Source organism: Zalophus californianus, chromosome 12, assembly GCF_009762305.2.
Source record: "Zalophus californianus isolate mZalCal1 chromosome 12, mZalCal1.pri.v2, whole genome shotgun sequence".
NCBI classification, from domain to species: Eukaryota; Metazoa; Chordata; class Mammalia; order Carnivora; family Otariidae; genus Zalophus; species Zalophus californianus.
In genome coordinates this window covers 28,457,233-28,483,852 of record NC_045606.1, presented here as the reverse complement: position 1 = coordinate 28,483,852, position 26,620 = coordinate 28,457,233, and the positions used below count along the sequence as shown (strand labels likewise).

The window sequence follows — 26,620 nt, the reverse complement described above, 5'->3', positions numbered from 1 at the left end:
ACCTCTGTTCCTTCTACCTGTCCCCTTTTGGACAAGCCATGTGAGGAAAGGCTCTGGGCAGAGAGATGTTCTTTGTTCCTATCTAGCACTCCTCCTCTTCCTGAAGCTTATTAAACATAGTTTATGACCCCTCTAGTCAAATCAGGAGAAGGGAGGAGGAGAGGGGTTCGGACAAGTGTCTACTCTACTGTCATTGTCAGAGGGACCTCACTTCTCAACTTTCTGGCCTTGTCAGATGTTTAAAGGTGACTTTTCTTTCAAAGTTATCTTAGTGAGTTTTGGGGGGAATTTCCTCTTTCTGGAGTTCTTTCCCTTGCAGTTTTCTGGATAAGTGTGACTACATTTCTTCTCTACTGGTATGTTCCCATTTTTTACCCTGTGGTGGATTGCACTTTGACTAGATATTATGAAGTCTTTTCACTCAACATTCTTGAACAGGACCTAAGGTGACCTCATGCCATCCCATTTTTGAGCGAGCATGGCTTCCATCTGTTCCATGGAAAACCATCATGTGTCTTTTCTTGGACACACTCTAGAAGTTCAGGCTGATGTCAGTATAGCCACTGAGTCTGGTCTCTGTTTTCCCTGAAGCTTGTCAGTCTCTCTCTCACCTTTAGACATTAGTCTAAAATGTTCCACCAACTGCATGTTCAGCAGCAGGTGCTTCTTGAGGTCCCGTCAAAGGTCCCTTCCTGGCACCTACTCCTCACCTTGGGGGTTGTAGGACACATTATAGAACTATCTCAGGTGAAATATCCTTCTCTAGGGAAAGGAAAAAACTTTCTAATCTCCAGTTTCCATGTATTTATAGCTGAACATGGGTGAAATTATCCTTAGGATTCTTGGCCACCTAATAGAAAGTTTTTGCTTCTTGACCTAGCATCTCATTTTTGAATTTTTACTCAGCTAAAACTTCTCCTTTAACATTATGCCTTACTACCAAAGCCATAAAATGAGACCTCAAAAGGATGTTGTTTTACCTCCAAATTTAATGGGCATCCTCATTATATATCATTCCTGAAGTATACAAATTAGAACCATGGAGGCAACCAAAAGAAAAATGTTAATGTTCTTAGTAGTATTATTTACCTTTTGACTATTGATAGCCTCAAACAAAACATATGCTGTTTTACATCTTATTTCTCATGCTTTTCCATAGATTTCTGTTAGAATCTGATTCCATTTTTCAATGATCTTTGAAATTGATCTTCAAATAGTTTACTTTCATTTTGAGATAATATTTAACATCTTTGTTCCTTTTTAATTAATTAAAAATCATTTCCCTTGAAACTCATTTGTGTCAAAATTAAATATTATATATGAAATGTTCAGGGACGCCTGGGTGGCTCAGTTGGTTAAGGGTCTGCCTTCGGCTCAGGTCGTGATCCCAAGACCCTGCTCTCCGGAGCCTGCTTCTCCCTCTCCCTCTGCCCCTTCCCCCTGCTTGTGCTGTCTCCCTCTTTCTCTCCCTCAAATAAATAAATAAATAAAAATCTTTTTTAAAATATTAAAAAATAAAATAAAATGTTCAAAGCATTGCTGTTAGGTAAGATCTTTTAATGAGCCCCACCAAAAACTTAAAATCTATTAGTTAACCTTATAGTGTTCAAGGAAAAGGCAGTATAATACTTAAAATTATTCTGTTTAAAGTAATTCATGTTTGTTTTTAATTTAAAAAATACTAAATATCTTTCGGGGGAAGGAAGTTTTCCTATGGATTTTAAAATGAAAAAGCATTGTACAAAAGCAGTATATACATTACATAGCCTCCCTAAGATAACCCCATAGTTTTGTGGAATAAGTTGACACAACTTGGTTTTGCCTTGCTAAAACTTAGGTCCCCACATTTGCTTGAGAACTTGACTCTGCTGGTTATTTAACTACAAAATAATCGGAATTATTTAAAAAAAAAACATGACAAACATAAACATAACACACTTAAGCTAGAACGTGGACACTTCAAGAAGATTGTTTTTTGTTTTGTTTTATTTTTAGCAGAATGTTAGTAAAGTAATTCCATGTTTATAAATGTGACAGTTATTTTTGTTCCACTTAAAAATCATAATGCAATTTTTGTACTATTTTTCTCCTTATTTAACATCAACTCAGTATGTGATTATGAAGATTAGGTTACTTAATATTCATCACTGTGCCCCTATTTTTAAGCACTTATATTAAGAAAATAACCAAGCTAAATAAGTTTGTAATTTTAAATGCAATAATTTTTTAGTGGAATATTTAAACACCCTTCTCTGCATAGCATGCCTGAAAAGCGCTTTGTTATTTCCCTTTCCTCAAGGAAATCTAAAACAAGAGGGTTTTCATACATGAGGATCCTGTACTTGCCTGCTTTATACTGAGTATAAGCAGAAATGCTTTTATACAATGTCTGAATGACCTTCTGACTCCAGTTCTGTTAACTCACATCATGGCTGCATAAGACATTCCCCTCCAATGCTTTACCCTGTAAATCAATTATTTAGGAAGAAAGTCTCAGAATAAATAACTTCTCATTTAAAATCAAAGTTATTGATAAAAGAGAATTGCTACCTTTTTTATTCTTAGTGAATATTTGAAATTAAGAAAATACAAACATTGGAAACCCTGTGAACATCCCAATAAATTAACTTTTGTGATACGGCACCCTGCTTAGTGTGCTGGTGATTAATCTGTTCCTGTGGGGCACATGCTGTCTAGTAACCACAGAGGTAAAACAATCGCCTCGTTCATGGGTGTGCTGGCCCCCCAGCCTGGGTGCTGATGTGCAGGTCCCATCTGGTCCCTGTAACAGAGTGTCGGGATGTTGTCAGAACTCTGACAAGAACTCCTTTTCTGTATCTAATTTTAAGTGAAACTTTGCAGATCACTTTTCAATAATTATTGAGTGCTTACTACGCATGTGATACTGAGCCAGGTACTAAAGAGGGGAGGAAGTAGAAGCAATGCTCCTTGTCACTCAAGATCGGTAGTCATGAGGCTTCAGTGAGTCATATATTTAAGTCGTACGCTTAGGAAGATAATGAACACTGTGACCTATATGTTGTACAGAATGATAAAATCTATCCACAAGCGTAATTGCACTCCTATTCACATGTGACTGCACCACAAATTCAAAATTACCAATCCCTCTGTGGATTTCTTAAAACTGCTTTTAGGTATCACGATACACTAGCATTCCTCTCACTTTCGTGCAATATGGGATAATTGAGCTCCTACGATATCTCTAGCACTCTTCCAGATGCTGGGCATCCAGGGGAGAATAAAACTGGTTAGGTCTCTGTTCTCATGGTGCCTCCAGTTTCTAAATGGAGTGTTTGATGGAGAAGAAAAAAGGAAACAAAAAAGAAAGTATCACTTAAGTGTTGTTAAAAACTGTGGTGGTAATCCTGGGGGGAAAAAACCCATCTTCGTTCATTCATTCATTCATTCACTCATTCATTTTAAGTTTCTATTTAAATTCCAGTTAGTTAACATAGAGTGTAATATTAGTTTCAGGTGTATGATATGCTAATTCAACACTTCCATACAGTACCCAGTGCTCATCATAGCAAGTGCCCTCCTTAATCCCCACCACCTATATCACCCATCCCCTGCCCACCCCCCCTCTGATAACCATCAGTTTGTTCTCTATCGTGAACACTGTTTCTTTGTTTGCCTCTCTCTCTTTTTTCCCGTATGCTTGTTTGTTTTGTTTCTTAAAATCCACATATGAGTGGAATTATATGGTATTTGTCTTTGACTGACTTGTTTTGCTTAGCGTAATACTTTTCTAGCTCCATCTGCATCACTGCAAATGGCAAGATGGAAAACACTACTTTAGCTGGTCTTCAGAGAAGGCTTTTCTGGGGAAGTGGTATTAAAATAGACTTTTATAAGAAAGGACTATCCAGAGGAGGTCAGATATATTCCAAGTAGAACAGATTCATTCTGAGGATAGTATTGAGATAATATTTGAAAGCACAGCATTAGCTGCTCATGAGCAGTGAAGTAGGGACTCAAATTTAGCATTCTAATTCCATTGCATTTCATTGATCTTTACACCCAGGAAAGGGTCCCAAACTAAATTTACTTGCAAAAGGAAAGTAGCAGATGGGTATGATAAACACAAGTGGATTAGCATTCAGAGACATTGGTGGAAGAAGGCTAAATGTGAAAGAGGCTTTGAGCTGAGTCCTGAAAAAAGGAAAGGGAGAGACAGTTCTCACCCAAGACTTCATGCAGGAAGCTACATGGGCAGATCATACCCAAACTTAAGAGTTCAAACTCCCATCCATAACACTCTTCCCCTACCACCCTCTTCGCCCTTCCCCTGCCCCCACCAGCCAGTTTCAATCATACAAGCTCTATTTTTGGTGCTGTTACCCTTATTTTTTAGTACTTCATTCTTTGAGCTCAGATCTCCTTCCCTTCTCTATTCCTGGAACCCAGGGCAGTCTTTGCTCCCTTGGTTATTCAAATCCTCTACCATATGGCATTTAGACCAACATTTCCCCAGCTTTTTTTTCACAACCATTCAAATACTTGAATCCTGTTATTTGATAGAGATGTCCATCTGCATTTTTAGGGCTCTGAATTTTTGTCCTTAATTAGGTTTTATGAACAAGTTGTACATTTCCCTTCTGTGTATTCCTTTCAGTTTTGGCATCTCTGAATTAGGCCAAGGGCCATTTGACTGACCTTGCACTGGCTAACTTGAGTCAATTAAATTGCTTCTCCAAAGATGTAACAAAGAGCAGATATAATTAGAATTTCCTTAAGAATTCATTATAGACCTTATCATTATTTGAATGTTTCTGTAACTTGCCTAAGATTAAATAATTAAAAATAAAGTGCCTGACATTTTCACCTTACTGAGTGATAACTGCTAATGAGTTTTATAAATTATGAATGAAACAATAATTGTTAGAGACATTGCAGTATTTACTTGTGAGTTTTTCTAACCTGTTTGTATTCAGAGGGAAGTACAATTGCCTCAAAGAACAAACAAACAAAAGATATTTTGGATTTTGGATAGAAATAAGCAAATAAAATCAATATAAGATAATCAGGTCACAGGTTCTATTTTTGAATGCATGCAGCTCCCATTATATTTTCATAAGGAAATTCATATTAAATCTCTTTTTAAAATGTGTTTAAAATATAACTTTATAACAGCTGAGCATATGTAAAGTGACACTGAGGACAATTTTCATTTCATTAGAATTATCTCTTACTACACTGGTAATCTATATTCTATAACTCCGAAAGAAAAAAACATATATATATATATATATACACATGCATGTATTTTTACCCTTACTATTTTTTTAAAAACACTATGGAGGGCACTTGGGTGGCTCGGTCAGTTAAGCATCTGTCTTTGGCTTAGGTCATGATCTCAGGGCCCTGGGATCAAACCCCACAATGGGCTCCCTGCTGAGCAGGGAGTCTGCTTGTCCCTCTGCTCCTCCCCCAGTTTATGCTCTCTCTCTCCATCTCTCTCTCTCTCTCTTTTTCCAAATAAATAAATAAAAGCTTAAAAAAATTTTAAAAACCCTAATAATATGGATTGAATATTTGTATCATCCTTGCAAAGGTACCATGCTAATCGATTACTCTGTGTATCATTCCATTTAGTAAATGTGCTACCAAAGTGAGACCTACATATATATTTTTAGATGTTAATATTTGATCTTTCCAAGTGTAATTTACACAAATGAATCCTTTGGAAATGTTCTATTTCAGTTGTAAAATGTTACGAAAACAACATAAATATGGTAGCACAGTTAAATCAGTAAATTATAGAACATGGAGGCAGACTTATCAGACATACTTGTTTTGAAACATTAACCAATAAATTGTTACTTCCAAGTAGAGAAATTTTATAAATTTATTTACTCGTTTACCAGGGTAGTTTTCTGTTATTAACTTGATCTATAAGATTAGCACTCAAATTAAAATTAATTTGCAACCCCTAATTATTTAGTAGTGGTTCAATTAGTAGTTACACCCTGGATAATTATGTTGAGAGAAATTCTCGCTCATCTGGATCCACAGAAAAGATATGTTTGATTTCTGACGTCTGTCCTCCATGTGGGTAGAGAGCAGTGGTAAGCTTTGTACATATTTGAGATCCTTTGTATCTAAGCACCAAGCTTCCAAAGATTACTCCCCGCCAAAATGATAGCCTTACAAGCTATCTCTGGCACATCATACAATATTGGTTAAGAACCAGTGTTCCATGGGAATATTTCAGGACAATTAATATGGCAGTTATGCAAGTAGCATCTCTGCCTCTGGTATGTCTCCTTTTGATAAGTGAAAGAAAAATGTCCATGGGTAACTTTCTAAGGGAGTAGTACGCTGCATCAACTTTAGAGATATGTGTCTTGTTTGTCCTGCTCGTGCAGCCTTTAATGCAGCGTGACCCTGCATGTACCACACTCTAAATTGCAAGGAAATGTACATGTCATTTTATTGCCAATAAATACAGAAGTAATGAGAGTGTTAATAACCACTGCTTCAAAACTGTCCACATTACCTAATGATCAAAAGGGCTTTTTATAGATTTTGTGGACGTTGTATTTTTACTGAAACAATCTGGGCTACTGAATATAATAATATACAGTACTGGAATAATCTGAGGATCTCCAGTCCTTCTTGGGCTTTTGTGTAAACCATGCTGAAACTTGGGAATATTCACGAATTCTGTTGTTCTATACTCAGTTGGAGTTAATATCTCTCTCTAGACGTGTCTCTGTGTACATCTCTCTGTTCTCCCTCTCTATCCACCTACAAACACATGCACATATATATGCACATGCATACACACCATGCACATGTGCACACACAATTTGAGTAGAAAAATGTGAAAATGGTGGAGAACTCTTATATAGATAGAGAGATAGAGATAGTGATTTATATGTCACATATATGCCACCTCAAAACATTATTGAAAAACAAAACTATCGCTTGAACATATTTCTGCCAACCCCATATAAGTATGAGGTTTTTTGTTGTTTTTACTTATTGTTTTGCTTGATTATATTTTTAGATTGAATTAAGTGAAATTTTGCTTCTTTAAATTCTTTATCAACGAAGAATTAAAAGGAGTATTTTTTAAAAGACCCTTTATTCTAATGACTAGATCGTAAGTAAAAGAAAATCCCACTATAAATCATAATTAAAATGATACTTTTAAATATTGGCACAACTACAATGATTCTTTTTTTCCCCCTTTTAAGTAAATGTTTCGGGTTTGGAAGATAATCAGGTATCTCCTAGGTTGTTGTTATTAAGGTAATTCTATTTGTGATTCCTGAATTCTTGACAGCATTGTGTCAAAATAAGCCAGTGTATAATCTTAGTGAATCTTTATTTTGGAGGCTTATGTTATCTTAAGAAGTTAAATTATCTTTGTGATACTATCTTAGAATTACTGTACGATAATAATGATTAAAGGATACTTTCTATTTTTAACAGGGTCTAGACATTGTGGGATTGAAGATAAATGATGAAAAGTGAGATAACATTTTGGGAAAAAATATCCTTTATAAGCAGAGATTAGAAGATTTATTAAAATTGGTTTCTGGCGCTCAACAAACTCTCAGTGCTTGGGTATCTTTGCAGAACATTTCACTAATCAAAAACCTGATTCTCTGATGCTTGTAATTTTAGTTTTATTGCTTCATTAACTTAGGATGACACGCTTCAATTTACAATTATGTGACTCAACAATCAATTCAACTTACAATTCTATGACTTACAATTAATAGCTGAAAATGTACAACAAAACCATTAAAACATCTTTTAGAGATTTGTATTCCTTTGCAAAGAGAAGAAAGGAATCTGCAACTACTATTTTTAGTATTAAGTCCTTCAGAAAAAATTAGAGTCGAAACTGTCAAGAGCAAGTAATTGAAAACAATGGAAAGTCGGGCGCTGTACGTTGGTCAGCCGCTCCGAGCCCTTTAGTGCTCCCTGAGCACGGTGGCTCTGTCCTCTGAGCTCTCTCCTCAGTTCTATCTCCCGGAGATATGCAGTTACCTTATCTCTTTACAGAACTACCTTCCTGACTCAGCCACACCTTGCCAGACATACAGAGAGCCCTTTGTAAATTATGTGTGTAATGAACAAATAACTAATGAACAATACCTACTCTGTGCTAACTTTGGAACTTTCATTTAGATTTCAAAGAAGACATAAAAAGTGCTTCCACGTCTCATCACTCTTTAACTCCCTCTTTTCTGAAGCCTCTACAAATACATTGAAAATCAGTTTTAGAAACATTTAGCTCATGATTTGCTTTTTAACTCATCACCCAATGAGCTGGTTCAAGGTAAAAAAAAAAAAAAACTAGAACCCTGTGATAATCTTCCTCCTCTTTAAATCTTATTTACTTAATATAGAAGAATTCTGTATTTTCCTTTTCTTTTTTTATAGAATTCATACGAATAAGATATTTAGATCAGAACAAATGTCTATAACTATTTGTTCTAAATTTATTTCTGAAATGTGATTGAAACTTATCATCATAAAAAAACAGAAAAGAATAGCATCTGACATATTGAAAAGACTCAAAGAAGTATTAATCTAGACTAGAGACCAAGTAAAATGAGCTAAAAGTTAAACCCACTGACAGATCATGGATATGTATTCTGCATACTCTTCATTTTCAGTCCAATGATACAAGGTTGTCCTTTGTAAAATCACTATAATATTCAAGAATCAGCAAGTATAGAGTTACAGTTTTGCATGATGAAAGAATTCTGGAGATGGTTGCACAAAGTGAATATACTTGACAATATTGAACTATAAAAATGCCTAAGATGGTAAATTTTATGTTATGTCTACTTTATCACAATTAAAAATAATAATAAAAATGAATTATCAAGAAAAAAAGATACCTTGAGAGAGGGTGCCTTGAGTTCACAAACCCAAATCAGAAGCAAACTACCATGAATTCAAGATGACATTTTTATAGGAGAGAAAAAGAACACTGGCTTCAGTGCTTTTGCTACTAATGGTTAAAAATAAGCAAAGAAACAATTAAAAAACAACTGGAAGAGGGACACCTGGGTGGCTCAGTCGGTTAAGCGTCTGCCTTCGGCTCAGGTTGGGATCGAGTCCCGCATTGGCAGGGAGCCTGCTTCTCCCTCTGCCTCTGCCTCTCTCTCTGTCTCTCATGAATAAATAAATAAAATCTTTAAAAAAAAAAAAAGCAACTGGAAGAAACTTTCAACTTTCTCACCAGCTGTGGTGTTCCATGTTTACTCTTCATTCATTTATTTAGGACCTCGTGATTCTGGGTTGATGATTGACTATTGTCCATCAGCCTATGCATGGCCCATTTTGATTAATTTATTTACTAATCTGCATTACTCAGTTGTTTTAAATTATGCATCAAATACCTGAAAAAGGCACCACCCATAACAAAAGCTAAGATCTGGTAAAAACTGTTTCTTACCACAATTTAAGCCTTCTTTTTTCCAATCTGGGGCAACCATCATTCCGAATCCCATATTCCTTACTCTCTTGTTCTTTTTACTTACTTATTCCATCTACTCATATTCCTCAAAAGTGTCTATTTTATTTTAGATTTTTTTTTAACATGATTCTGAGGGGATCGTTCTGTTTGTAATTTGGGGGATTGTACTTTTTTACCTAATAACGAATTGCTAAGATCCACCCCTACTATTTTTTATTGCTGTGGTCTATGTATATTCTATGGCTGGCTAATTTTCAAAATTGTATGAAAGTATAATTGTCATGATTTAAGCCATTTTTGAATAAATGGCATCTTTAGGTCCTTATTGCGAACCACATCAAGGTTAGCTCATCACTTGAGCCTACTGCAGGCTCTACCAACCTGCCTAGATACACCTTTGGACTATAATTTGCAGCCTGTTAAAATGTGCTCTAAATGAACAACCTTGCTTCATTTAAAAATCTTAGTAATTTTATTGGATTTGTCTATTAAGAGAGTTTGAGTGGTATTCTCTATTCTTCTCTATGTCTCTATTATTCAGAGACAGAAAACCCTAAAATTATACTATGAAGATAATCCATATACATTTTGGTGACTTCTAAGTCATTTGTGAATTCCAGGTTTAACAAGACTCTTTCAGTGCATTCCCTCAGGATATTTTCCTTTTTCCTCACCCTATTAAGACATTTTCTGCTAACATTGGTGAGAAATGTAATCAAAGTTTGTCAGGAACTCTTGGAACATATATTATAAGCAACTCAGAGCTAACTCTTGTTTCTTCTTGCCTGTAGCTTAGCAGAAAGCGTTTCTTTCTTTAAGCTAATGGAGTAAAGTAACTGTTTGAATCTTATTTTGCAAAACCTTCTTGACAGAGTTGCTAAACTTTGTTAAAAACAAAAGAAAAACCTGTGTGATAAATTCCAAGACAGTTAAAACATGATTAAAAGCTACCAACCAAGGGATTTGCCACCTCCTTCCTTAATCATTTGCCCAAATAATAATTACTATGTGGTGATTGAGACCCCCTACTTCAGAGAGACTTGGGTCATATTTTGGCTTTGCTGGTGACTATGTATGTGGCATGTTACTTGACATGTTACTTAATGGCTGTATGAATGAGTTTTCTGATGTGAAAATGGGGAGAGTAAATACAGCCATGTCATGGGGTCATTGTGAGATTTAAATAAGATAATACATAAAAAAATGTTTAAGTGACAGATGCATCTGAGCTCTATACATGTTAAATTTGCCAGCAAATCCACACTGGTCTTTGACTTGGAGTGATAACTTATGCTTGTAACAAAGTGCTGTTTCACACACTTCCCTGCACACATTTATAATGCCCCACCACTCTGAGTAAGTACAGAAAAAGAGCATAAATAGAATCTTCCTTAAGCAAATGCTATTCTGAAATTCTATCAACATCACGATAAGAATTTTTGGCCTTCTCTCAACATAATTTATCTATTATTAAATACATTTAAAAAGAAATTAAAAGACTGAAATATACAAATGAATGGTTCTATAGTTTTTCTTAGAAATTTTTTTAGGGTGGCTTTGGAAAATATCTATATCTCAAAAGTCTTGCATCATATCTAACATAGTTTTAGCCTGATACCCACTCTTCAATTCAACACACTCATTTTCCTAATTAGAATCGTAGGGTGTTTTAGATATTCAGATTCTGACACACTTTGAAATGTTTTACAGATTTATTGGTCCGCTGCAAAGGAACGAGTGGAATTATGTAAATTAGCTGGGAAAGATGCCAATGTAAGTATGAGACTTCAAAAATATCTTTGTTAAACTGGTACTGATATGATAATAAATATTTATATTGGTTTTTATTGGATTAATGGCATTGATGTATTATTTTTAAGACTGCATAAACATTCTGTGTAAAGATTAAGAAGATATAAAATATTTCTATCTTGCCAAAAGGAATGCCATTATCCTCAGAAATTTAGAAATACTAGACTTTCTAAAGTGTTAATTCTGGATATTATTATTTTCTTCACACAAATCTCAGAAATGCACTTAAAATATTAAAAATAAATCATCAGAAAATATACTTACAGGATTGTCTATTTTTCATTTATATGCCTGTATTTTGCAAATGCACACGAAATCATGAGCATTTTAGCATCACAAACATATAATTGATATTTAAGTTAATTTGGATTAAAATTAAACTTATAGCATCCAGAAGAAAAAATTCAAGAGTCGACATCATAGAGATAGTAAGAACAATTGGGTGCAAATGAATGACATAACATTCTGGAATAAGAACTAGAAATAATTTACTCTAAAATTCGCTTAAGCATAATTACATGAAATAACTTATAAAGGATAAATAATGGGGTTCTAATATAAACTTCTGGTTTAAGCTGCCTTAAGGGTCAGAGAAAACCTATAGATACACGCAACCAACTTAATTGCTTTGGAGGCATCCTGTCTGAATTGCTTTCACATTGTCCAAGTTGTCCTGCATTCTCCCCCACATTGTGTTGTCTGTTTTATCTCCAACAATGACTGAAGAGTGTTGTAGTTCTTCCTGCCTCTTCTCTTCATCTCCAGATGCTCTGTGTTCTGCCCTGACTTCTTGCACTGTGGTGATAGGGAGAATTGCTCTCTCTTTATTTTTTTTTGGCAAAGTAAATCATTTCCTGAATGTTACTGAAGATGAAAAGAGGTTCAAAACTTTTCAGAAACATGGATATCTTGAGGCGTCTTTTGCAACATTCTCTAACGTTGCTGTAAACACAGTAACACAGGGGTATTAAGCTGAGCAATGCCTTTATATTTAATAACAACAAAGAGTGTGTGTTATAGGAAAGCATAATTAGATACAAAAATCCTCACTTTATCAATGTGATAAAAATAAAACAATGTGACACATGATGACTCATATAATTGAGGGAAAGTTTAGGAAACTAAGAATTTGAGACAGCTGGTTTGCTTACCCATTTGTTCATGTATTTATTTATTCAACAAATATTTATTAAGAACCTAAATATGTAAATAAATATGTGTATGAAAGGATACAATTTCTACTATCATGGAGCTTTTAATACATAGTAACAAAATGATCAAAACAAAAGAAACTTTTGATTATGCCCTATTTCGTTTTCTTTCAGTATTAAATGTTATCTTTCCAAGCACATTTATGTTAACAGAAATATATCAGAGGGTATTAGCATCAAAAGCAACAGAAAACAGTTTTTACATTTATTTTACTTGAAATGAAAAAGATCAAACTATTCTATAATATATTCTTCTTCCTCCCATGCCTCTAATCTCTTCACCCTGTTCAGTATCTTAACTGAGCAGGTGCTCAGGTCTGCAAATCCTCGATACATTTTTGAACTTGTGGGGAAAAAAAAAGATGCATTGGTTAAGAGAGTTTTCAAAATTATTTTAATAACAGTACAAACATGCCATAAACAGCATGAACACTTTAATATTTTGTGTTTTACCAGGATTCACTGTTTAAAAAGGAGGCAAGTAGGAAAAGGTGGTTTAAATTTCATCCAATAAACTAATGTCCATGTTCCCATGGAGTAGATGAGGGATAAACACTCAAGGTCAAACCATCAGTGGAGGTTTTAATTGTAACGGTGTTCTCATTTCAGTATGTTTACTAAATCTGGTTATATAGTAACTCAGTTGCCCCTATGATTAAGTTAAAGCAAAGGGTGATAAACTTTTCTGGAGGTGGTATCCTGGAGCATGTAGGACCGAGTGTCTGGAACCTATTCTTGCAATTCATTTGTATTTGGGAGCTACTAATCAGCTTTAACCTTTAAGCACACCTACTGCCAGCTCAGGATTAGAGATATGGGGAGCTTTTCTCTTTTTACTGCAATCTGTAAAGTTTGATGTTGAATCATGTAGGGATAATACAATTCTCCGCCTCCTTCTTTTTAATCTGTCACTTTAAAATAGTAGTATATTTTAACATTACTAAGAATGGCTAACACTTTTTATAGCACTTACCCTGTTCCAGGAACAGCTTCCAATGCTTTATAATCTCGTTTAATCCTTATAACAATATTATAGGCTAGATTTTATTATTATTCCTCATTTTGTAGATGAGAAGACTGAGGCCAGAAAAATTAAATGGCTTGCCCAATATCACATATCTAGTAAATAGTGAAGCCAGAAATTGAATCCAGAAGTCTTGCCCCATAATTGGTGCTCTTACACAACACTGTGATCTACACATAAAGGTCTGAACTCTACGTATAAGTTCTTTTTTTTTTAAGATTTTATTTATTTATTTTAGAGACAGAGAGCGTGAGTGGGGGGAGGCACAGAGAGAGAGGGACAAGCAGACTCTGCAATGAGAGAGGAACCCAATGTGGGGCTCATTCTCAGGACCCTGAGATCATGACCTGAGCTGAAACTAAAAGTCAGACGCTTAACTGACTGAGCCACCCAGGCAGGCTTGTCACACAAAGCTTTCTATAACCTGATCCCTCCTTACGTCAAAGTCCCATCCCCCCCCCCCAACACCTGTTGGTACTTCACACTTTGGAAAGAACTGCCTAGAGTTCTTCTTCTTTTTTAACTAATTTTATTGTTATGTTAATCACCATACATTACGTCATTAGTTTTTGATGTAGTGCTCCATGATTCATTGTTTGTGCATAACACCCAGTGCTCCATGCAGAACGTGCCCTCTTTAATACCCATCGCCGGGCTAACCCATCCCCCCACCCCCCTCCCCTCTAGAACCCTCAGTTTGTTTTTCAGAGTCCATCGTCTCTACGTATAAGTTCCGAAAACCTTATCCCTCAAATTGTCCCCCTCAAATCACTTCTCTCTACACTATCCTCATAACAGAGATCCTCAGTTTACAGCATTGCGTAGATTTCAGCCGACAGAAAACTGAGACAAGTGTGTGGTTTTATTGACCTCTTTTATTACCTTTGGCATTCCCCTCTCTCCTCCCTTCTCTCTAGTAATTTTTACCTACTTCCCAAGAGTGTTTTTAGGATTAACAAGTGTTTGGAAAGACTGTCCCTTTACACAAAGGTACTATATAACTGAAAAATAGTGAATTATTTACCATAATGAAAGTTAGCTAATTGGGGTGGAGAGGGAGTGGAAGATGAGGAAACAAAGGAGAACTATTCCCCTTTTTTGACCACAGTCTCCAGTTTAGTCCAAAGAAAGGAAATAGTGACAGGAAGCTATTTCATAGTACTTTGTTTCTGCTTAGAATATTATTCAAAGAAAGTCACTAAAGAAGTGTCCTCAGTCCTGACTATAAAGAGTGGAGACAGCAGCTCAGTCCAGGCAAAAGAACGCACAGGATGTGGGCAGCCTGGGTTGTGTTTGTCATCTTAACCCCAGAGGCACACAACCTTGTCAATGGAGACATGACGTAGACTTCAAGGATCTTCCATCGCCCAAGTTCTATGATTACATTCTTTCTTTCTTCTTTTTTAAAGAACGTCTAAAAGCAAAACAAAGTGCTCATTGTAGAAAGTTTGCAAATTACATGGAAGTCATCTGTAAATATCTCCTCCCCCATGAACATTACCCAGAGATAGCTGGTGACATTTTGATGTTTATTCTTCTATCTTATCTATTTACTATTTTTCAGAATGAAATCATTGTATACATAGTCCCCTAAAACATTTTTTTTCATTTTGCAAACTGCCATGAGCATTTTCCCATGTCATTAAATTCCTTTTTATAACACTACTTTTAATAGCCACACTGCATTCCTTTATATATTATTTCATCAATCCTCTATTGTTAGAAATTTGGTTTATATCCAGGTTTTAGCTATTATAAGTGATGCTTCACATGAAAAATCTTATATGTAAATACTGTGAACATCTTTGATTATTGAGTAGAATTACTGGTCAAGGATATAATTTTGGGGGGGTTTTTTGGACATAAATTTTTTTATACACATTGCAAAACTACCCTCCAGTAAGTTTATGCTTTCTGTGTTTAACCAGCAGTGCATGTTCATGAGAGGGTATATTTTGCCATACTCTTGCTAATAATAGTGGGTACAACATATGGTTAATATTTAATGCTAATACATAAATGAATAAAATAAATGTATTTAATCTTTGCCAACAAAATGAAAATTATTTTTGTTATTTTTGCCTGAAATTCTTTCATTACTATAAATACTAAATATTTTATGTAGTTGTAAAATTAGGGCTTATTTTTTGGAATATCATATCCCTATTATTTATAATTTTAAATTTTAGTGTTTGCCTTTTCCTAACTGGTTATTTACAGATTTTCAAGAGATAGATATATATACATATATATATATATATATATATAAAATATCATATTAGTATACATATTTTAAGATATATATAAGATATATTATATCTTATACATATTATAAGATATAAGATATATATGTGTATAAAATACATTATTACTTTGTGATCAACTTACTTAAAAATATTTTTCCCAGTTATTTGATATATACACTTTTACATATTTAAATAGGCATACTTCTCTTTTTTTTCTTTAAAATATTTTCCTCTGTCTTGCCATGACAGCTAGTTTTTGCTCTGTAGAAATTTCTACTTTAGATCTTCCATTTTTAAGAAAGAAATGTAATGTAGGGATTATCATGTACTTATTTTGAAGTATGGACAACTCATTAAAATATTTTCAACACTAAGACCTAAGCAGATACCTGTGTAGACTGGAATTTTTTTTTTAAGATTTATCTCTTTTTGAGAGACAGAATGCATGTGTGTGTGAGCAAGGGAGGGGCAGAGGGATAGGGAGAGAGAGAATCTTCCAGCAGACTCCTCGCTGATCACAGAGCAAAGCTGGGCTTGATCCCAGGACACTGAGATCATGACCTTAGCCTAAATCAAGAGTGGGCCCTTTAACCAACTGAGCCACTCAGACACCCTGTAGACTGGATTCTATTCTGAGGTCTGTTAGCACTGTAGCACTGTGAAAAGTCTGTGGTGATGACCAAAAATGTTTGATGATCATTCTATTCTACAAAATATACTAAAAATAAAAACAAACTATATTTCTAAAATCATGAGTGTCTCTCCATATATAATCTAAATAAATTAAAATTAGCAATTATAAGTTATCAGAAATATATATAAAGCTGTTTTTCACTCTAAAATCTGACTAGCCACTGGGATATTGATATTTTATATAGATCCAAATCAGGGTAAATAATAATTATTAATATTATATTGTTTAACTTAATCCTGTCAGTTAAGTTGCTGTCTGCTTTCTGAAAATTATATTTAATTCTTAAAACCACTCTACCAGTTAGGTCATTGTTTTTTGTCTTTTGGGTTCTTTTGTAATATATTCCTTCTTAACAACTCTTACAACAAGAGTGACCCATTAAGTCAACATCTGACTGGTGAGGAATGCATGGCCATTCAGGTAGGGAAGAGCTAGACTTTTTCTATGAATCCCAGTGGTTTCATAGGTTTATACCTTTCTTGGTGAACACTTCCCCATCTCCTAGATAAAGTCAATACAGAATAAAAGTATACTCCAGCCCAGTGTTTTCTCAGGGATTTTGGGGTCCAGGAACCATGAAGCCAATAATCAGGTAAAGATAAGGAATTACTTATGGGAGATAAATCAAAAATAATGTATAATAACAGGAATGACTACTCTGAAAAATTAAGAGTCACTACTTATAACTAACTAGGGGATAGATAATATATGTTATAATGATAATAATGCAAAGAAATATCTTTAGGACCAAGCACATGCAAAACAAGCAGAAATATAAAAATCTCTTCAAAAATTTGACTTGGTGTTAGAAAATGGGGAAAGAAGAGGTTCTTGGAATAAAGAGAAATTAAGTTGAGTTTTAAAGGCTCTGTAACATTAAAAATAGATGGGAATAAAGTGGTAGTGCATTCCATCCAATAAAAATGGAATACATATATGGTTATACACAAGTGTGTTCGTGTTTTGTTCAGTTGAGACAGTTGATGTTGTCAACAGTGGATCTATAATGTGATAGACAATGTGGGAACATCAAAACATGACAGGTTTTGTTCTTAGGTAATTCCTGAAAGAAGGTATGGATATCTCATTCTGTTGATATCCATTCTCTAGGCCGTGCTGAATACCTATAGAGATATGCACTCTAGCATTCTGATTAGTTCAACACCTGTAAAACTTCAAAAAAGCTTCAATCACTCATTTAAGCCACAGTTTCTAGTTTGTTTTGCCTCCTTTGCTAAGTCAGATGTTTAAGCATGTCTCATGAATCGTTTTCATTTTTGCTGTTTTTCTTGATGATTTATCTCCTTGGAAAACAGGTGGTATGAATGATAATCTTTCAACAACATGAATTGTGTGCTAATGCTTTTATTTTTTTTTTTATGTCCAATAGACAGAATGTGCAAATTTCATCCGCGTACTTCAACCCTATAACAAAACTCACATTTATGTGTGTGGAACTGGAGCATTTCATCCAATATGTGGTTATATTGATCTTGGAGTCTACAAGGAGGTAATATAATGAAATTGCATGAAAACAATTAGTTGTAATATCTTGTCACTTAATGTGGCAGATTTGAATATAAAGTTTGAACCATATAGTTTAGGAATCACATAAGAACTCATGTTCCCAACCACCTTATAGATTGCCATTTTGATTACACACTTTATCTACCCAATAAAAAGTTTTTTTATTAGAAGTTTTTTTAATGAGATGATCAAAATTAAAAGTGTAAAATGTTGAAAGTGTTTGTTTTCTATAGACTGTGTGTATGTTCTTGTTTTCTTTTGAGTTTCCATTGTAATTAGATCTGTATTAGTTGCTGTTAGTAAAAATCCACATCCCATGTGACCTTGCAGTGGAATTGTATCTTATAAATAATTTCATTTTTCTCATCCAGCAAATTTGACCTGTTATATACGGTTACACACTAAGTACAGTGGTGCACACTAAGTACAGAGAATTTTATTTTTTTTCTTAAAATTATATACATAGTCATTAGCACACTGAATTCATTATTTCTGCTGGGCCAAATTGCCATAGTGCAAATAAAGATGTACTAAATTAAGAGTAATATATTCCAGCTATCAATGAACATTTTAATAAATGAGAAACATGCAGAATTCTGTAATTTAATTAATAACTGATACATTAAAGTGCTTTCTTTGTATCATGGACTATGCCAGGCACTTTACATGGATTGTCTCTGAAATTTCACAGTGCTCTTAATTGAAGTTAGTACCTTTATAAGTCCCAACTTACAAGTTAGTAAAAATTGAGTCTCAGTGGAATTAAATAACATGCCTAAAATCACCCAGCTAATAAGTGGTCTGGCAAGGAATTGAGCCAAAGCAGTCTGTCTCTAGAGCAAGCATGCCCAACTGAGCTTTAGAGTACATACTCTAAATTGTTTCTTTGTATGGGTTTGATGGGTTGTACTGTCATCCTTATGTTTATGTATATACTACTTGTGAATAACCACACATATTTGCAGGATAATTCGCTGTGTGTTTGAAAGTAAAGTCTGGGCTTATGGAACAGGTTTCTTTACATTGATTTAACTGATTCATGCAGAGATCAAACCCACAGCTGTGGCTGGATTAATTTTCCTCTCTAACCAACTTGTCTAACCAGCCCATTCTCAACTGTTTGAAAATAAAGCAACCCTCATAGTTAAATCTCCGAACCACCAGGAGACTTGGCAACTTGAATCCATCATTCTTTGTTGCTGGTGTAATGTTCTCTTGCCTAGCTTTGATGAAGGGTAATATATAACAGTAGCTCATAGCATAGGGTGTAATTATATTAGATAGCCCCACAGCTTGGTTGTGTTTTGAGGCCTGAGGCTGAAGGCCAAACTCACAACTTGCTGAGGGGTGCAAATAGTGTTCTTTAACTCCTAAAAGTCACAAGTGCTGAAAGGGAATTTAGATGGAGCTAATTACTTAGCTTGGGGCTGTCAAGAGGGCCTGGGACAGTCAGATTTATAAGGTCTGTGACTCAGAGAATTATGGGTGAGCTGGGAGGTGAGCCTGGTGATTTTTCCACTGGTCAGGAATACAGGTAATTGTATGGCAACACTGCTTGAAGATTGTTAACTTTTTCCCAGGAATTCATTGCTCTTCCAGAGGGAATTTAGAAGCCTCTTCCATTTTCAAATAGATAAGGTTTCTCCTGAGGGGGCTGGAAAGAGGGACTGGCAATATGTAAGAGGGACGCAGAAGGGAAGTGTGGGAAGTCCCCTTCCTGGGGAATCCTGGGACAGTGAGAGGAAAGAGGAAAAAAGCTCAAATGAATCCCAGATTTCTGTCCTTGGCAGTGAGTTAGAGAATGGTGTTACTGAGGTGAGAATAGTAACAAGTTTGCGAGGGAAACGGTGAGTGAGTCTTGTACGTTCTGCATTTTGCAAAATGTTCAGTTAGGTCATGCCAAACAGGCGGTTGGATCCGGATTTCAGGACAGGAGTCAGGGCAGTTGTCAACAGCTAATCGTTGGAGCCTGGGCAGCCAGAGTTTGAATTATGGCTTCAGTCATTTACCAGCTCTGTAGTCTTATGCATCCTGCATAAACTTTTGAAGCTTCTGTTTATTCAGCAAAATGAGGATGATAATAATAGTAGCTACCTCCCAGAGTTATTTGAAGGATAAAATGAGAAAATGCTTGTATGGGCTTTGGCAGAGCCCATGCTTCATTCCAGTCACTTACCACTTACGACTCAGCTGTGCTAGGCAATAGGAACACGAAAGGCAGCAAGGCAAGGATTTGGAAAGTGTGTATGTAAACTTCATGGAAAAATAATGTCTGCAATGTGTGTATGCATGTGTGTGTATGTATAAATGTGTGTGTATATGCGTGTGTGTATACGTGTGTGTGTATGTATAGATGTGTTTGTGTGTGTGTATGTATACATATATTCTGGGTGTGTATATATATACATTTATGCTGTGATACTAGCAATGCCTGTTATTTGTTTAGTAATTACACTGGAAGGATGTTCTTCCTCTGGGATCTCCCCTCTGCTGCCAGAAATCTCATCTCTAAATGGGGGTGGTATTAACAATAACTCTGCCTAGTTGCCCTGATGACTAAATGTTTTCCTATCATGCTCATCTCTTTACTCCAACAATATACGTTGGTATGTTTTGCTTACTTAATTACGCTGAAGGAATTTTCTTATAAAACTGAAGTTGTCTCAAAAGTTAGTGTCCTGTAATTCAGTCGGTTTATCTCCCAAAGTCCACTCAGTCGACCATTATTTTTTACAAAATATTCCTCTTGGTGTCCTTAACTCTGGCTTAAGGAAACTCTCTTTCCTGATAATTCCTTTCTCCAGGAGATTATAGGAGAGACCTTGTCCTAAGCCTTCAAGATATCAATGTTATGGGCTTATCTTGAGAATGTAATGAAATGTTGCATCTTAAAAACAGAAGTCTGTACAATTAGGAGGGTTTATCTAGTACTTTTCATCAACTGTGACACTCTCCTATTTTCTTGATCTTTCCTTTTTAACTTTTTACGGTAATCTTCTGGGATTCAGTTTACTTTTTCCCATTACGATATCCTATTATAGGCCTTAGAGTCAACAGTTCTGTTTGACCTGTGGAAAATAATGTGCCCTTAATGATATTTAAACACACATGAATGCCACTCTCTACAGGTGTTTTGTTTTTTTTTTTCCCTGACATCTCTGTAGCCCCCTTCGCAGTTGGGAAGCATGCCCTAAATGGGTTCTCACTGTACCTTTTCCATGCCAAGGTTCCACTATCACAGCTTGTCATTAGCTGGCCTGTTCCAACTAAACATACTTGGATTTGATCATATTACATGGTCATGGTGAGTCTATAAATTGATTTTAACACATTTTTAAATCCATGAGTTTGAAATTCTGAGGTGAGATTAGTTAACAGCATGAACTTTGGGGACAGCCCTGAGAGTTCAAGCTACTGCTTTGCGTCTTACTAGCTATGTGCTGCTGAACAAGATAGTTATCCCCTTCTGTCCTCAATATTTCACTTGTGAAGCTGGAATTCTTAAAGCAGCTGTAGCTTTAGGCTTATGGTGAGGATTCAATGAGACAATGTACATAAATTTCCTGGGCCTACAGTTAGTACCTATTAATGGCAGGGACTATTCCTGTTAGCATAAAAGTGCATTTACTTAAAACTATGAAATAGCCATTGTCAATCATGCTATTTAAATTGCTACCACTATTTTTTTTTTAATAAGGTGGTCATTACTATTGGTTGTGTTCAGAAGAAACAAATCTGAAATGACAACACAGTACAACAAACAATCCAGTTGCCTCTATCCCTTTTGCTTCATTGCTTACTTTCTAGATAAGTAGCCCTGAATGTTCCTTTCTTAATATTCATGTGTTCTGATGCAACTTGGTAGATACACCATCTAGAGAAAATGTCTGAAATGCTAGATTTCTCTAACTAGTGCATATGCAGGGCGAGTCATCAGCCTTTCTGCTGGATGGTAGTGTTGTCATTGTTATGAAACACTCAAACTCATGGGGCCATATTCATTATACATTCCTATTTTTCTTGGAAAGTTCAACTTAAGATGTTATTTCTTTCCTGAATATTAAAAGTCTGCCAATGTCATTCTGTCTGTGGCCACTATTATAAAAATAGATATTTCAGCCAAAATAACTATGTGGTTTTAATGTGCATAGTGTTTTCATAATAGTGAAAATACTACAACAGGGTTTCTTTTGGTTGTTGGGTTTTTTTTTTGTTTGTTTTTGGGGTTTTTTTTTGCCCACATGTATCAACAGCTCTGTAAATGGACTGCCTGCCTTAGCACGCTATTATGTCTCTAAAATCACAAAGTGTCACAAGGCCTATTTTGGTTTAGTTGAAGATGTGTGAGTAAATAAACCACAATAGTAATGAAAGTATGATTATTTTAGTAAATTCATTTTTTTTTTTTTTTTTTTTAAGCATCGTGGGGCTCAAACTCATGAACCTGAGATCAACAGTCACATGGTCAATGAACTGAGCCAGCCAGGTGCCCCATAAATTCATTTCTTAGATGAAGAAATTAGCTTATTAGGCTCAATAAATTTGTTATTAGCCTTAAGAAATGTGTGTGCTTGATGGTGATTTTGATAATGAGAGTGGTCCAGACTTAGTGAATTGATGGTTATACACTACTTCCAATTGAAGAATTCATTCAGTATTATCATTACTACTTTGGGCAAACACAGACCAAAACATGGGAATTGAGCCTTGCCAGAAATAATATTTGCTAAAGAGTTAAGGAGCACAGCATGATGCACATGCTATATGCTCAATCAGTTTTTGTTGAATTAATGAGTTAGAATTTAGTTCTTATCTCCTAGCTCCTTGCTGATTGTGCTATTTTTAAAAAAAATCTCACTTATGTTAATATCTCTCCTAACAGGAAGTTGTATTCAAACTAGACACACATAACTTGGAGTCTGGCAGACTGAAATGTCCTTTTGACCCTCAGCAGCCTTTTGCCTCAGTAATGACAGGTAAGATCAATGGCCTTGCTTTTAGGTGGTTTTCTGAAAAGGTATGTGTAGACTCAACCACATTTTCTTATTGAGTTCAAGATTATTTGGGATTACTCTTTCACTGGGTATTTGATTATAGTATTTTAGTGCCAAATCTCTATATTTAGCATCCTTATCATCAGGGGAAGCCCAAGCAAATCCTTCATTTCTACACAGTTTTTTTTTTTTTTTTTTTAATCTGAGAAAGAGAGAGTGAGAGCACAAGGAGGGGAAAGGGCAGAGGGAGAAGGACAAGCAGACTCCCCGATGAGAGGGGAGCCAGCCTGGGGTGATCCCAGGACCCCAAGATCATGACCTGAGCCGAAGGCAGTTGCTTAACCGACTTGAGCCACCCAGGTGCCCCTCTACACAGTTTTTAAATGAACTTCTGGTTGAATTATTTTTAATGCAAATGACACATACTTACTTGTTCTATAATTTCATATTTAGATTTCTCAGATTTTCTTATGCTAAGCCATGTCCCTATTTGGCTTACTACGGAAGTTAAATTTAGCAATTCCTTAAACATAATAGGTTACAAAATATATTGAAGATTTGAGTGGAAGGATTAATAGTAAGATGTAGTGGATAAACTAATAAAACAAATGATAGAATACAGATAACATAGAATACGGATAATAGAATTTTATAACACCTTTTCCCCTCAATTTCACATTAACCTGATTGTAGTAATGGAAATGTGAATTTTTTGCTAGCACATTCAGTCTTCTCTTGCTTTGTCTACATCTTAAATTCACTTGTGAGGTGATTATCCTGTTTAAAGAAGGCAGTGCTGTGTGGTCTGAAGTCTGTTCTGAGGAATGTTGCCATGACCTCTGAATTTTAACCATTATAAGGACTCCTTTTGTCTTGGTTTGGTTCCTGACTTTACTCTCTTTTTATTGAACTTGTCTATCAAATGTTTGAATAGACGATAAGAGTGAAGCACCATGACATTTTAATTTTCACTTAGTGAGAACTAGTGATCTTCCTTTGAAGTGAAAGTGTGCGCGTTTTTGTGTGTTTTGAAAATTGTATGACTGATGTTCAGTCTTTATCCTCAGAAAGGGAGATAGATGATTTGGGATTCTGATCTGTCAAGTGGGGTTGACATATCCTTAATAAAAACAATGGACTGTGGATATCGGTGACCCCTCTTACAAATCCCTAAGTGATTTAAATACAAAGAAGACAGTTTTAAACCCTGGATATACAGATACAGTTTTTAGGTTGAAACACACCTTTTTTTTTCTTAACAATATGTTCAATTATCCACAGTGTTTTTTTATGTTTCAAACGAATAGTTTGTTTTCTTTACTCTTACCAAGTAAGAGTCTTTATTGATGTTGTTATTTTTCTTCTGTTTTTTAAAAATTTGCTCCACAAATGAAATATTGTCATTTACCATTTATCTTAGGGGATTGCTTTAAGAGAAGGAAGTGGTGTCATATCTACATTTACTTTACCTAACTGGATTTCTCTCTTGTGTTTTGTTTTGTTTTCCTTTGGAAATTGACTCTTGTCATTATTTAGATTGGTTGACTCAAATAGTTCAGTAAAAGGTTATTTAGATGGATGTAATCAGAGGATTTAGGAAGTATTTCAATCACTTATAGAAAGTCAGAATTTTTAAAGGTAATGTTTCTGAGGAAAATTGGATTTTAGTGATAAAATGTGTCTTTCACTGATCTTAGCCATTTAAAAATCTAAATGCTCTATAGAGATTAGCCTTTTCTTTTTTTATTTTGGTCTATTAGGTGTACTCAACATTATTGACTATAAAGATTTCTTGAAATAGAGGCTTAGCTTTCAAAGGGGCAATATATTCTACTGTAGGGACAGCATTCTCGTCTCTCCCCCCTCTAAACGCTGACTAGCGTTAGGGAACACTGGCCCCCACTCCCCTTTCTCTCCCCCAATCCTTTTGTCTTCCCCTTCTTCCCTGATCTCTTCCTTCTCCCTCCCCTTCCTCTCAAACTTCTCTTTCCCTTCTTACACCACCCTCCCTTTCTCCTCTCCTTTCTCTTCTGCCCGATCCCCACCTTGTGCCCCCCCCCCCCACCACTTCTCTCTTTCTGGTAAAACATGGAGATGCATTTTACATAAATAACAGGACAAAGAAGTTCGGTATGCAGTGATAGCCACATCTTCCCCTTTTCAGGAATTCCTGTTTATCAGAACCATTAGAGATGTGATTAGCTACAAGGAATGCAACATGTTATAATTACCAAGAATGACTTCAGTGCCGAAAGCTCCCTTTCAGCAGAGGTTAGGCAGAGAAAAGTTGTGGTCATTGAGGTTGTGTCGGTTAAGTAAATACTAATTACACAATCCATTCCTCATTATGGCATTTACTTTTTAGTATTTTTTGTGCTGCTACGAAGACAAATTCCTAATTATGATGTATCCTTGAGTTATTTGTGGGGAGAGGGGAAAGGAGGAAGAGCTTATTCATAAGAGAAGCTAATGCATACGCAATTATGAATTCAGAAGACTTTGGCCATTTTTATCTTCAGGTCTCTAGCACCAGCATACCAAAGTTCATTGGGTTATCTTTCTTTGACTCTACAAATTTTTCAAAATTTGAATGTGAAATTTATGAAACAGTATCTTCTCATGTTAAGCAAGAAACGTCTTTGGTTTCATGCAATGAAATTAGTATATTGCAAATAGTATCTGCTGCTGTATTCTTAGAAGTCCTGTGTATTGTCTTCCCCCTCTCAGATGAGTACCTCTATTCTGGAACAGCGTCTGATTTCCTTGGCAAAGACACGGCATTCACGCGGTCCCTTGGGCCTACTCATGACCATCATTACATCAGAACCGACATTTCGGAACACTACTGGCTCAATGGTTAGTGATTTTCTCTTTTTGTTTTTTTGCCTTGGCTTTTGGGCAGATAAGAAACTCATTATTACTCATTCAAATGTGTTTGGGAATAAGTGGTTTAGCTTAACATTATAAAATACATTTGATTACTTCCCCACTAAGACAAATCTCCAGAACCTGTTGTGTATAAAATAATAATAGCTGACACTTACTGGAAGTGTGCTATTGCCCTTGACACTGTTCCATGGTCTAACTGATCTTTTAAATGTCCACAATGACATATGAGGTATGCATTATTATTATTATTGTGTGCCTTTTTAAGATGAGTAAACAGATAGAATGAAGTTGAGAAATTTGGTCAAGTTCTTATAACTTGTCAGTTGTAGACCCTGGGGTTCAAGTCGGCAATCTTTCTCCTGAAGTCTGTTTTTTAATGACTAAGCCAAATACTGTCTATGAGCCTAATAACAAGTGGGATAGGTTGTAATGCTAACTTCTTTTGTTAAAAGGTTATTTATACTTGGGTTGACATGTCCTTCTAAAATTTTAAGCATATTAATATTGACATAAGTTTATCTGATTACTTTTTTGTTTGGAGGTGTTACAGTATTCTGAGTTTTAAAAAAGCCACTAATGAATTAATTGATTAATTAATTAATTAGTTTGTTTATGTTCTCCTGCCTTATAGCAGATCAGGTTTTATCATGATAGTCTAATGTTTTCTAATTATCATAGGACTTTATTATAAAGTGTGGCAGAATAACATAACATTGCCACTTAAGCAGACAAACATTTCTCTTTCCCACCATAAATA

The 26,620-nt window shown here is 35.3% G+C and overlaps 1 protein-coding gene across 2 annotated transcripts in view; it reads left to right on the top strand.

Moving 5' to 3' along the window:
• SEMA3D (semaphorin 3D) overlaps positions 1 to 26,620 on the top strand; it is a 194,862-nt gene that overhangs the window by 101,218 nt on the left and 67,024 nt on the right. For both annotated transcript variants that reach the window (XM_027574136.2, XM_027574137.2), the window contains exons 4-7: positions 11,177 to 11,239; positions 17,844 to 17,963; positions 22,863 to 22,956; positions 25,702 to 25,830. In XM_027574136.2, coding sequence (XP_027429937.2) covers positions 11,177 to 11,239; positions 17,844 to 17,963; positions 22,863 to 22,956; positions 25,702 to 25,830 — 406 coding nt within the window. The remainder of the gene's footprint in view (positions 1 to 11,176; positions 11,240 to 17,843; positions 17,964 to 22,862; positions 22,957 to 25,701; positions 25,831 to 26,620) is intronic.